Source organism: Rissa tridactyla, chromosome 23 (assembly GCF_028500815.1).
Source record: "Rissa tridactyla isolate bRisTri1 chromosome 23, bRisTri1.patW.cur.20221130, whole genome shotgun sequence".
In the NCBI taxonomy this organism is placed as follows: domain Eukaryota; kingdom Metazoa; phylum Chordata; class Aves; order Charadriiformes; family Laridae; genus Rissa; species Rissa tridactyla.
Window position 1 is genome coordinate 3,494,147 of NC_071488.1, and position 13,134 is coordinate 3,507,280.

Below are 13,134 nucleotides of genomic sequence, written 5' to 3' on the forward strand. Positions count from 1 at the left end.
CCCCCCCATGGGACCCGGGCGTCCTGGCACGGCGGGGCTGGGTCACCCCAGGGAAGGGCTGCGCTGGCGGCGTCGGTCCCTTTGCCACCCTCGGTGCCCCACGGCTCACACGACCTGTGGGGTCCCTGCACGGCCCCACGGGGACCTTGCACAGCCCATGGGGACAATGTACAGAACCATAGGGACCTTGCACAGCGCCATGGGGACCATGTACAGCCCATGGGGACAATGTACAGCCCCATAGGGACCTTGCACAGCCCCATGGGGACCTTGCACAGCCCATGGGGACAATGTACAGACCCATAGGGACCTTGCACAGCGCCATGGGGACCATATACAGCCCTTGGGGACCATGTACAGCCCCATGGGGACCACGTACGGCCCGTGGGGAGCTTGCACAGCCCCATGGGGACCATATACAGCCCTTGGGGACCATGTACAGCCCCATGGGGACCACGTACGGCCCGTGGGGAGCTTGCACAGACCCATGGGGACCATATACAGCCCTTGGGGACCATGTACAGCCCCATGGGGACCATGTTCAGCCTGTGGGGACCTTGCCCAGCCCCGTGGGGACAACGTACAGCCCATGGGGACCTCACACAGCCCTTGGGGACCTCGCACAGCCCCATACGGACCTTGCACCACCCATGGAGAGCATGTATGGCCCATGGGGACCTCGCACAGCCCCATGGGGACCATGTTCAGCCCATGGGGACCTTGCATAGCCCAGGGGGACCTTGCACAGCCCCATGTGGACCTCACACAGGCCCACATGGGGACAATGTACAGCCCATGGGGACCTGGCACAGCCCTTGGGGACCTCGCACAGCCCCATATGGACCTTGCACCACCCATGGGGACAACGTACAGCCCGTGGGGACCTTGCACAGCCCCGTGGGGACCTTGCACCACCCACGGGGAGCGTGTGTGGCCCTCGGGGACCTCGCGCAGCCCCTGGGGACCGTGCACACGGGTGCCCATGACAGATCTCCGGCCCCGCTCCAGCTGAAGCACCAAGTCGGGGCGGTTTCTCCAGCTCCTCCTGCCATCCCACTGGGCCCACCCCCCCCCGCCCAGCAGGCTGCCGAGGGGGAAATGGCCAGGACTCAGCCTCGCTCACTTGTGCATCGAGTGTCAGGGTCTCTGCACCCTGGGGTGCACGGCCGGGTGGGAGCAACGGGGTTTGGGCACAGCAGACAAAACATGGCCGTGGGGATGGGGGGCGGGGGGGAGGCATGTGCTGGGGACCGTTGTGCTTTTGGGGGGGAAAAAAATCTAGCACAAGGGAGCCTTGGAGCAATCACCGGGATGGGGTAGAGCCAGGGCTGACCCCGACGTTTGGCAGCCACTGGGTTTACCGGGCTGGGACATGGCCGAAGGGGTGCTGGGGGCCCCGCGAGCCCCATGCTGGCCCCCTCCAGGCCCCCGCGTGCCCGGTGGGATTAAGGTCAGGCCGCCCCGCTAATCCCAAGGGTGGTTTAAGATGTGAGTTTCTGCCCGCTGCCGCCCCCCGAGGTTGCACCCCAAGGTGCTGCGTGTTGCGGGACACGTGTTGCGGGACACCCCACGGGGCACCCTCGGGGGGAACCAGGCAGGGGCGGGGGGGTTGCTGCGGCTCAACTTTTGGGGTGGGAGGGGGGCCGGGGCAGCTCCGTGTCCCTGCACTAAGCCCCCGGTGCCGGCGGGACGGCAGGCACGAGGCACAAGGTCCTTACGACTCCCGGGAAAGACTCCCGAGCCCCGTGGGAAGCGGGGAGCGGGAAGCGGGGAGCAGCCCCGGGGAGGGGACGGGGGGACAGGTAGCCCCAGCGTGGGGTGAACGGGCCCGTTCCCGGCTGGCTGCTTTTGGGGGTGTCGATGGCGGCGCCCCGGTGTGCGTGAAGCAGCGGGGCCAACACCTCTCCTGGGCGCCCCGCGGGTGGTTCTGCAGTTTCAGGCTGGGGACGAGGTGACACCGAGCCTGAGGTCGTGCAGGGAAGTCGGTGGCGGGGGATCCTGTTTTGGGGCTCGGGGCACCCCGCTGCAACACGGCCGGGAAGGGGAAGGAGGGCGGCTTCCGAAGGAGAAGTGGGATCTGCCGGCGACAGCGGGGCCGGTCTCCCCGGCAAGGGAAGTTCCAATGGGGGGGAAGTGCCATCCGCCATCATCGGGTGCTGCGGGGTGTGAGGACACAGGTGACCCGCTCGGGACCGGGGCCTGGCAGCTGCTGGTTGTGCCAGGGCTGGGCCCCGAACGCACCCCCCCGGAACCCCCCCCAAAGCCAGGGAGAGCGGGCAGCCAGAGCCAGGGACCATCGGGGACACGTGAGCGGCAACGGGGGCTGAGACAGGGGCGCAGAGGTGGGGGCGCAGATTCAAGGACGCAGGGATCCAGTGTGGATTTGGGGGTGCAGGGATGGGGGTGCAGGGGTGGGGGTGCAGGGGTGGGGGTGCAGGGATGCAGGTGGATTTGGGGGTGCAGGGGTGGGGGTGCAGGGATGCAGGTGGATTTGGGGGTGCAGAGATGAGGGCGCAGGGATGGGGGTGCAGGGGTGGGGGTGCAGGGAAGCAGGTGGATTTGGGGGTGCAGGGATGGGGGCGCAGGGGTGAGGGTGCAGGGATGCAGATGGATTTGGGGGTGCAGAGATGGGGGTGCAGGGATTCAGCGCAGCTTCAAGGATGCAGGGTTGCAGTGGGGATTTGGGGGTGCAGAGATGGGGGTGCAGTGATTGGAGTGCAGGGATGTGGTGTGGATTTGGGGGTGCAGGGATGGGGGTGCAGGGATGGAGGTGCAGATTCAAGGATGCAGGGATCCAGTGTGGATTTGGGGGTGCAGAGATGGGGGCACAGGGATGGGGGTGGATTTGGGAGTGCAGGGATGGGAGTGTAGAGATGTGGTGTGGATTTGGGGGTGCAGGGTTGCAGCGTGGATTTGGGGGTGCAGAGGTGGGATGCGGGGAGGCAGGTGTAGGGATGGGGGTGCAGGGATGGAGCACAGATTTGGGAATGCAGTGTGGATACGGAGGTGCAGAGATGGGGGTGCAGGGCTGCAGTGTGGATATGGGGGTGCAGAGGTGGGGGTGCAGGGATGCAGTGTGGATTTGGGGGTGCAGAGATGGGGGTGCAGGGCTGCAGTGTGGATATGGGGGTGCAGAGGTGGGGGTGCAGGGCTGCAGTGTGGATTTGGGGGTGCAGAGACGGGGTGCAGGGATGGGGACGCAGTGTGGGTAAGGGGGTGCGGGGATGGGGGTGCAGGGGTGCAGTGTGGATCCGGAGGTGCAGAGGTGGGGGTGCAGGGGTGCAGTGTGGGTAGGGGGGTGCAGAAATGGGGCTGCAGGGGTGCAGTGCGGATTTGGGGGTGCAGAGGTGGGGGTGCAGGGATGCAGTGCGGGTATGGGGGTGCAGAGGTGGGGGTGCAGGGATGCAGTGCGGGTATGGGGGTGCAGGGCTGCAGTGTGGATCCGGGGGTGCAGAGGTGGGGGTGCAGGGGTGCAGTGTGGGTAGGGGGGGTGCAGAGGTGGGGGTGCAGGGGTGCAGTGTGGATCCGGGGGTGCAGAGGTGGGGGTGCAGGGGTGCAGTGTGGATCCGGGGGTGCAGAGATGGGGGTGCAGGGGTGCAGTGTGGGTAGGGGGGGTGCAGAGGTGGGGGTGCAGGGGTGCAGTGTGGATCCGGGGGTGCAGAGGTGGGGGTGCAGGGGTGCAGTGTGGATCCGGGGGTGCAGAGATGGGCGTGCGGGGCCATGGTGCAAATGGCAGGGAGCAACACTGGGGCGAAGGGACAGGGCGCAGCTCTGGGGACACCAGAACGCGTCGAGGGGGGGTGTTTGACGGGACACTGTGGGTGCAGAGGGGTGTCTGTGCCCGTGCGCCTCCGTCCCCATCTGGAGGGGGGGGGAGATTTGGAGGGGTGGGTGGGGGGTGTCCATGTGCATGTTCTCGCGTGTGTGCGGGTCTGTGCGTGGCGGCGTGAGCCCAGCCGTGCCCGTGCAGGGGCCGGGGGTCCATCTGTCGGGCCGGTCCGTGTGTCGGTGTGTGGCTGCGGGGGGAGCGGGAAGTGGGGGGGGGGGGGGGAGGCCAGCCGGAGCCGGCCGAGGTAAGCCGTAGCCATGGCGACTGGAGCAGGATCCGGTGGCCCCGCAGGGATGCTGCTCCCGCCAGGCCTCCCCGGCCGCCCGGCCCCGGGGGCTGCCACAGGTCGGTACCGCCGCACCGGGACGGGAACGGGGCCGGGGAGCGGGGCGGGGGGGGCGGGGGGTGTCACTGCTGGGCGGTGGGAGGCAAAGCCGGGGCTGGGGGCAGTCGCCATAGTGGGGACGGGCTTTGGGGACACCCCCCCCTCCCCAGACAGCCCCGACGCTGACAAAGGGGGGCCGAGGTCCCGACCCCGGGGGGAGCTGCCCTGCGCCCCCCCACCCCGCATCCCACCCCTCCCGCGTCCCCCCCCTCCCCGCTCCTTCCTCCCGGCTCTCCTTTGCATCCCTCCACACCTCCTCTGCCCGCCCCCCGCCCCCCGCCCCGGTTCCCTCCGGTGCACCCTCCCGTCTGCTCCCCGCACTGCCCCACATCTCTCCCCACCCTCCGCATCCCGCCCTTTGCATTCCCCAACTCCTGAATCCCACCCCCCCAGCTCCCTCCCCTGCAGCCTCCTGTATCCTTACCGCATCCCACCCCCCCCCCCGCTTCTCCCTCGCTTTCCATCTCCCCCGCACCCCCTCCTGCTCCTTGTCTAGGGGGGGACCGAAGGAGCCTCCCCCAGTCTGAGCCAGGCTGCCCCAGTCCCTGATAAACGCCTGGGTGTTGGAAGCATCCCTGCACCCCGGCACGCCACAGGGATGCTCCTGTCCCGGGGGGGACACGGACAGGGGGTTGGGGTCAAGCAGCAGAGAAGGACCACGCTCTTCCCCGCTGCAGGGGGATCCCAGTTCCCAGCCGCTTGGGAAACTGAGGCACGGGGAAAGTCTCGGCAGTGCCAATGTGGCCACCAGCTTCATGTCTGCCCTGCGCCGTCGTGACACGTCTGGGTCTGGCCCTGTCCCGGGGCAGGTTAAACCCCTCTTTCCAGGGATGATGTGTGTTTATCGGCAGCGTTGTATTCCCCGGCTTGGAGGGGACCTGGAGAGTGAGTGGGGCAGGGGACCGAGTCCCATGGAGCCGTGGTGAACCCGAAAGCACCAGGGAAAATGAAACCACCCCAATGTTGAGAGGCCCTTGGTGACGCTCGCTTCTACGTGCCAAATCCCACGCAGGAGGCTGTAACGGTGTCTCCCCCCCTGCGTGTCCCCAGCCCACTTTGGCCAGAGGACCCGGAGAGGAGGAGGGACAGGGCTGTGACGGAGCTTCGGCTCCCCATGCCGCTGGAGCAGCCTTGAGACAGCTCTTCCTTCACAGAGATGGCTCACATCGGGGGGGAACCCTCTCCGGGGGCTTTCCCCAGCCCCCCGAGCCTTCAGCCTCGCCGAGGAGCCTCCACTCTCTTTCCCATCCCTCCTCCCCCTCCGCCGGCCCCGGTGGCTCCGGCCCAGGGCAGAACAATGCGGCCGGTCCAAGCCTCCGTGCGGCCCCATTTCTCAGCCAACCCTTCGCCAAGTGGGAAATCCGGGGCAGAGTAACCTAGTTTCTGGGCTGACAAGGAGCTTTCTGTCCTGGCCAAGCAAGGTGGCAGGGACGGAGCTGCCCTCCCGGGGCTCGGTGTCCCGGCGGGCGGATGGTGGCACCGGGGGAGGCAGGTAAGGAGGTGCCAACAGGGCAGGATGCTCCTCAGCCTCGTCAGGAGTGGGCTATCAGAGTGCCTCCGATGTGGCTATGGTGTTGGGGGGACCCCAGGGCTTTGGCTTCGGTGGGTTTCTCGCCCACGGCCATCCCAGAGCAGCCTGGAGTGGAGCCTGACAGCTACAGGCTGGTTGTAGGGGCAGTGCTCAGCCCCGGGGGGCTGTTTGCGGGGGTGACGCTCAGCCCCATGGGGTTGGTTGTGGGGAGCAATGCTCTGACCCATGGGGTTCTTTGTGGGGGGTGATGCTGATGCTGATGCTCAGCCCCACGGGGTTGTTTGTGGGGGCGATGCTCAGCCCTGGGGGGCTGTTTGTGGGGCCAACAGTCCCATGGAGCTGTTTGTGGGGGTGATGCTCAGCCCCATGGGGTTGTTTGTGGGGGCGATGCTCGGCCCTGGGGGGCTGTTTGTGGGGGCGACAGTCCCATGAAGCTGTTTGTGGGGGTGATGCTCAGCCCCATGGGGTTGTTTGTGGGGGCGATGCTCGGCCCTGGGGGGCTGTTTGTGGGGCCAACAGTCCCATGGAGCTGTTTGTGGGGGTGATGCTCAGCCCCATGGGGTTGTTTGTGGGGGCGATGCTCGGCCCTGGGGGGCTGTTTGTGGGGGCGACGCTCAGCCCCATGTAGTTGTTTGTGGGGGCAATACTCGGCCCCATGGGGCTGTTGTGGGGGGCAATGCTCAGACCCGCTGTCGATCCTCACAGTCAGCAGGAGAATCGCCATCGCTTTGCTCTCACCCTAAAGATTTCCCCGAAGCCAGGAAAAGAACCCAGGCATCCGGGGACCCCGTTGGCACCCACATCCCCCCCCGGGCACCCCAGTCGGAGGAGCGGGAGCACCCCGGCTCCCATCCCAGTTCCCTCCACCAGGCTTCGCTGCCCTCCCAGCGGGGACGCAAGGCAGCGAGGCGGGAGCAGGCGCCCGCTGCCCCAACCTGCTGAGGCTCGTCCTCTTCCAGCAGGACTTTCTGGTTCCCGTAGTCCCCGCCGGGGCCACGCTGGGCTGGGCCGGGCCACTGCGAGCCCCACCACCAGCCGGGCTGGGAGCCCTGCAGCGCGGCTGGACCTTGGCCGGGTGCTGGGCATGGGCCCGCGAGGGTCTTGTGGCCGCAGCCCCCTGGGGCCGGGCGCCTGCCGGGTGCCGATGCTCCAGGGCCGGAGGTGAGCCAGCTCTGTCCTCGCCCGCCGGAGAGGTAATGCCACTCACTGGGGACACGGTGGCCACCTGCAAGGGGTCCCGGGAACCACCCGTTTCTCAAGACGTTGCTCTTTCCCCATTGCTTCCAGCAAGAGCTGCAAAAAGAGCTGCAAGAGGGGGGTTTCTCGGTCCCCCCCACTAATTTTCTGGATTCTCCGGCCGCTGATGGAGCTGCACGGGGGAATCCCTGATGGGGTCGGGCACTGTGGGGCTCTGCGGGGGCATCTGGACACCCCATGCCGGGGGGGGAGACCCTGTCCCCACAGGGTGTGGGGACGTCTCCGTCTGTGCAGCGGGAAGCTCTCAGCCATATTCGGGGGCCCACGTGTGGCTTCAGGCGCCGGGTACCCAGGGCCCCCCCGCGCCGGGTTGCTGGCTTCCCCCATCTCGTTTCCGCTGGGTAACACGCAGCCCCGGCAGCGCTCGCCCTAACCCTCGCCCTTCCCGCAGGGATGGTGCCGGGACCCTCGAGGGCTACATCCCTGCCGCCCCCCCGCCATGCCCACCGCCGCCCTCCGCCTGCTCTGCGGCGTGGTGATGCCGGCCGCCATGCTCTGCGCCGAGCCCCTGCCCCGCGTCGCCTTCCCCAGCGGTGAGTACGGCACCGGGCTGGGGAGGGGATGGGGACAAGCTGGCTGGGGAGGGGGACAACATCACCTTGGCACAGCATCCGTGCCCAGGGGGGAGCATCCATGCCCAGGGGGGAGCATCCGGCGTCAGGGCGGCCCCATGGGCTGCTCTCCATCACAGCCTCCCTGCCTCGTTAGCCCCTCTCATTAGCCCCTCTCATTAGCCCCGCAACGGGCTGGGGCAGTGGGACGGTGGCTACGGGGCTGGGGACGGGGGCTGGTGGCAGCAGGGCGATGCGAAGGGCTACGGGGCCGCTGCGGGGGCAGATGTAATGGGGCTGGTCGGCACCCAAATGGCTTTTGGAGCGGGAGTTGGGTGCACCCCAGGGTGCCAGCTCCGGCAGAGCGATTTTAGCCGCCCCCCCCGGCACCCAGGGATCCGCTCAGGGCCACCCTGGGTGGGGGGAAAAGCTGCCTCCTCGGGGGGACGGGGCACTGCGTCCAGCCAAATGGCAGGTGGCAGAGCAAGGGGTTTGGGGGCGGGAGGGCGGCGGGGGGGGGCAGGCAGGAGAGGTCTGTGCCCCCATGGCAGGGCCGTGCCTGGCCGAGGCCCCTGCCCGCGCGGCCACTTCCCTTTCCCCACGCAGCCGTTCCAAGAATTGCAAAATCTCCCTTTTCCTTTTCTCTATTTCGGTGGCTGGCGGGGGGCAAACAAGAAGCCTGCGGCCCCCCAGCTGTGCCTGGGGGCACCGTGGGGGCTTGTAACCCCTCAGGCCTCCGCCTTGGGGTGCGGCATCCCCGAAACGCCCCACGGCTGAGGCCCCAAAGCATCTCGGGCAGAGCTCGCAGCCCAACAAGGGAAAATGCGCCCCGTTTCTTACGGGCAGCGCAGGGACATCAGAGGGCGAGGGCAGCAGCTTGGGGACGTCCTGCTCTTGCAGCAGGACCTGGAGGGGATGGGGGGGGGGGTCAGGTGGGGACCTGAAGGGGAAGTGGGAATGGCAGTGGGGGGGCTGTGGGGGAAGCGACGCACCCCATTTCCTACGTGAGCGGTGACACAAGCCGCAATGGCAGCTGCTGCCGCATCCGCCCCGGGGTTGACGGTGATGCCGGGACGTGCGCGTGTGTCCCTTGGCCCCCGTCATCCCCTTTTTGCTCCTGCCAGGGGACCCCCGCCGGACCCTGACCCATTTCAGCCAGGACAACGTCTCCCATTACGACATCTTCCTCCTGCACGAGAGCGAGGAGGAGCTGTACGTGGGGGGCGCGGGACCGGGTGCTGGCCCTCGCCGTCGGCACCCCGGGCAGCATCCGTGCCAAAGCCTCGGTGAGCAGCAGCTTTTGGGGAGGCTGGAGCAGGGGGGAGGTGGTGGTGGGGGAAGTTGCCCTCCGCTGTGCCTCAGTTTTCCCTCTCGGGCTGGGCGGCCGTGGACACTTTCCCTTCCCTCCGCAGATAATGTGGGGACCCACGGCTGAGAAAACCTCCGAGTGCGCTTTTAAGAAGAAGAGCCAGGAGGTGAGACAGCATCACGGTTTGGGGGGGGGTCCGGCAGGGCTGCAGGGATGCTCAGCCCCCGTCTCTTGCTCTTTCCCGGCCTCCGCAGACCGAGTGCTTCAACTTCATCCGCGTCCTCGTGGCCCTGAACCAGACCCACCTCTACGTCTGCGGGACCTACGCCTTCAGCCCCGCCTGCACCTACATCGTGAGTGTCCCCCCAGCCGAGGAGGGGGACGAGGGGGTGTCTCCAGACGTGTTGTGTCTCTGTTGCATAGAACCATGGAACGGTTTGGGTGGGAAGGGACCTTGAAGACCATCCCATCCCACCCCCTGCCCTGGGCAGGGACACCTCCCACCAGCCCAGGTGGCTCCAAGCCCCGTCCAACCTGGCCTTGAACCCCTCCAGGGATGGGGCAGCCACAGCTTCTCTGGGCAACCTGGGCCAGGGGCTCACCGCCCTCACGGCCAAAAATTTCACAGTGAAGAAGTCTCCCCACTTGCCGAGCCCCGCAGCTTCCCCGCAGGCCAGAGGGAGTCCGCAGCCGTTTCTTGCAGATTTGGGGTTTGCTTTAACTCCCTCCGTTGATTTTTTCTCCCCTTTTCCCACAGCACCGGGAGAACTTCACGCTGGTGTCCAGCCGCAGAGGACAACCTTTCCTGGATGGGAAGGGCCAGTGCCCCTTTGACCCCCAGCACACCCACACGGCCCTGCTGGTGGGTGAGTAACGAGGCCAGTGGCCCCCATGGGTGGGCACCCATCCCCGGGGTGGAGTGGAGCGGGGGGAGGTCCCTGCCGCGGCTCACCCCTGCCCCGTCCCCGAGCAGATGGCGAGCTCTACGCCGGCACCATGAACAACTTCCAGGGCAACGAGCCCATCATCTCCCGCTCGCTGGGCAGCCGGACCCTGCTCAAGACGGACGCCTTCCTCCGCTGGCTTTCGGGTGAGCGGGGAGACGGTCCCTGGGAGGATCCCCCCCCCCGCCTCGCCCTCCCCATGCTGGGGGTGTCTGCAGCCCCCCCCTCACCCCAGCTCCTCACCCGCCTGCCCTGGCTGTGCCCCACAGCCGACGCCGCCTTCGTGGCCTCCTTCAGCATCCCTGGAGACGACAAGGTCTACTTCTTCTTCGAGGAGACGGCCGACGAGTTCGATTTCTTCGAGCGGCTCCTGGTGCCGCGGGTGGCCCGTGTCTGCAAGGTGCAGGGATGATGACGGGGGACGATGACGGGGGACGATGGCGGGGGACAATGGGGGTACCCAGCCCCTGTCACCCCAGGGGCTGAGCATCCTCCCGCCTCCCGCAGAGCGATGTCGGGGGGGACAAGGTGCTGCAGAAGAAGTGGACGACATTCCTGAAGGCCCAGCTGGTGTGCTCCCAACCCGGCCGCTTCCCCTTCAATGTCATCCATCACGCCTTCGCCCTGCCCCGCCACGACGGCGGTGCCGACTTCTACGCCGTCTTCACCTCGCAGTGGTGAGTCCCAGCACCCGGGGGTGTCGCGGGGGCACCGGGGACCTGCGTCCTCCCCGTGCTCACCTTGCTGTCCCTGCAGGCAGGCGGGCAGGGCGGGCAGCGCAGCCGTCTGTGCCTACAGCCGGGAGGCTCTGGAGGAGGTCTTCGAGGGCAAGTACAAGGAGCTGAACAAGGAGAGCTCCCGCTGGACGGTCTACAGCGGCGCCGACATAAGTCCCCGGCCCGGCAGCGTGAGTACTGCCCACCCCCGGGGGCCAAGACCCTCCTGGGGGACGATGCTGGTCCCCATGAGGAGTGGGTTTTCTGTCCCAGTTCACCCTGTGTGCTCGCACTGGGGTGAAATGGTGGTGGCGTTGCAAGTGGGATGGGAAGGGGATAGTGGTCCTTTTTGCACCCAACTGACACTGGCACAGGGCCGCCTGGTGGCCTGTCCCCCCCAGTCCCCGTACCTCAGTGTCCCCCCGCCAGCACTGACTCCTCTCTCCCTACAGTGCTACATGGGTCCCTCCTCTGACAAAGCCCTCACCTTCATGAAGGACCATTTCCTGATGGATGGGAAGGTGACACCCACCCAGGGGCAGCCGCTGCTGGTGAAAACGGACGTCACATACACACGCATCGTGGTGGACGAGACTCGTGGCGTCTCGGGGGCCATCTACCGTGTCATGTTCCTGGCCACAGGTGGGTTTCCATGGGGGTACACACAGGCCACCTGGTCACCCCTCCTACCCTTCCCGCGTCCCCCTAAAACACCGGTGATGTCCCCTGTGCCCCTGCAGCGGAGGGTTTCCTGCACAAAGCGGTGGAGCTGCCTGGGGGTCCCCACATCGTGGAGAGCATCCAGCTCTTCAAGACGCCGGAACCGGTGAAGAACCTACTGCTGGCTCCGGGGAAGGTAGGGGATAGGGATGACCCAACAGCCCACCCCAGCCTGGCACGGGGGGGCAAGGGGGAGGCTCAGCCCTGCACCTCTCCCACCCCAGGGCATCCTCTTCGTGGGCTACTCCGGTGGCGTCCTCCAAGTCCCATTGGCCAACTGCAGCCTGCACCGGAGCTGTGCCGAGTGCGTGCTGGCGCGGGACCCGTACTGCGCCTGGCACAGCCTGGAGGGCTCCTGCCAGCCCACCCGCACCGCCGTCGCTGCCGAGGACATGTGAGCCGGGGAGGGAGTGGGATGAGGACGGGACGGGGGACGGCGGAGGGGACCGGGATGCTGATGCCGCTCTCCCGGCCGCAGGAGCGCATGGGTGCAGGACGTCGAGGAGGGGAGCCCAGACACCATGTGCCACCGTGGGAGGGCCATGCCCCGAGCCTTGGGGACACAGGAGGACCCCGCCGCAGAGAGTTGAGTATGGGGGGGCACGGCGGGACGGGATCTGGAAGGTAGGACATGGGGGGGCACTTCATCACCCCGCTCTCCCCCTCCGCACCCCGCAGGCATCAGACCCCAGCTCAACGCCGTGGTCCACCTGCCGTGCCCCCACCGTTCCGCCCTGGCCACCTACAGCTGGCAGCAGCCCAACGGCCGTCGGGACCAGGGGGACACGGCGCTGCTGCCCGACCACACGCTGGTGGTCATCATGCGACGGGGGACTGTCGGCACCTACAAGTGCCTGGCCACCGAGAACGGCTACACGTGGACTGTGGCTCACTACCAGCTGCAGGACCCCGGCGGGGCGGCCCCCCAGCCGGATGGGGTGGCTGAGGAGGGGTTGTCCTCAGCCCCCAGCACACCCGGGTCTTACTGGCCCCAGTTTGTCACCGTCACCGTGCTGCTGGCCGTGACGCTGGCCGCTGCCGCCTGCCTGGCCCTCCTCGCCTACCACGACCAGCTCAAAGCCAGGAGCAAGGTGCGGGGGTGCAGTGCGCCCCAGAGCCCCCCATCCCAGCGCCGGGAGAAGGTACCCCTCAACGGGGGGACGGGAGAGCCCCCGGCACCCGGAGTCCCCACCACGGAGGAGGAGGAGGAGGAGGAGGAAAGCTCCCGCGCTTGCTGCCTCCAGCTCGATGGGGACATAGATGCTGATAACAACAGGGTCCGCGTCCCAGCGGGGGACACGGCGTGACGCCGCCAGCGGGTCGGGGAGACTGTGGAGAAGCAGCGGGGTGTGAGGGGGATACGAATGTGAAGGGGTTTTTTTCTTTTTTTTTTTTTAATTTAATACATGTGTTTTAACGTTAAGGTAACATTATGGGGTAGTGGCGAGGGGCAGCGGGGTGGGACGGGCCCCGGGAAGCAAGGGGGTGGGACGGGGCAAGGAGGTGGGTTTGGGGGAGAGAGGGGGTCGAGGCAAGGACACGGGGACAGGGAAAGGACGTGGCACAGAGGAGGGACGTGGCCGTGGGGCAAAGACATGGAGCCAAGGGCAGGACGTGGCCGTGGGGTGGGGACGGGGGGAGCTGGCGGATGCCGACACTGGTGTCGCCCCAGGGAAAAAAAAAAGAAAAACTGGGACCCATCAAAGCTCCAAAATGGGGAAGGCCGATCCCAGCTGGGCTCCATGGGCTGACCCCACGGGCACCCACCCTGCGCCACCAGACCTCCCCACCCCACTCCCCACCGCCCTGGGTGCTGGGGGGGGGACGGCACCCCATCGCCTGCCCCCTGGACAGCCGCGGTGGTGGAGCCCCCCCACTTCTCCCCAGCTGCA

At 67.4% G+C, this 13,134-nt stretch overlaps 1 protein-coding gene across 1 annotated transcript; it reads left to right on the plus strand.

Annotated features, from left to right (window-relative positions):
• Positions 1 to 7,299: 7,299 nt before the first annotated feature.
• On the plus strand, positions 7,300 to 12,660 carry SEMA4A (semaphorin 4A). Its single transcript, XM_054182935.1, is given in 16 exon segments — positions 7,300 to 7,431; positions 7,433 to 7,535; positions 8,678 to 8,772; positions 8,774 to 8,839; positions 8,966 to 9,028; positions 9,117 to 9,215; positions 9,620 to 9,728; positions 9,836 to 9,952; positions 10,076 to 10,206; positions 10,314 to 10,483; positions 10,563 to 10,713; positions 10,975 to 11,164; positions 11,263 to 11,378; positions 11,467 to 11,636; positions 11,721 to 11,827; positions 11,921 to 12,660. Coding segments are annotated over 16 exon segments (2,352 nt in total). The 5' UTR covers positions 7,300 to 7,395; the 3' UTR covers positions 12,550 to 12,660.
• Positions 12,661 to 13,134: the final 474 nt, after the last annotated feature.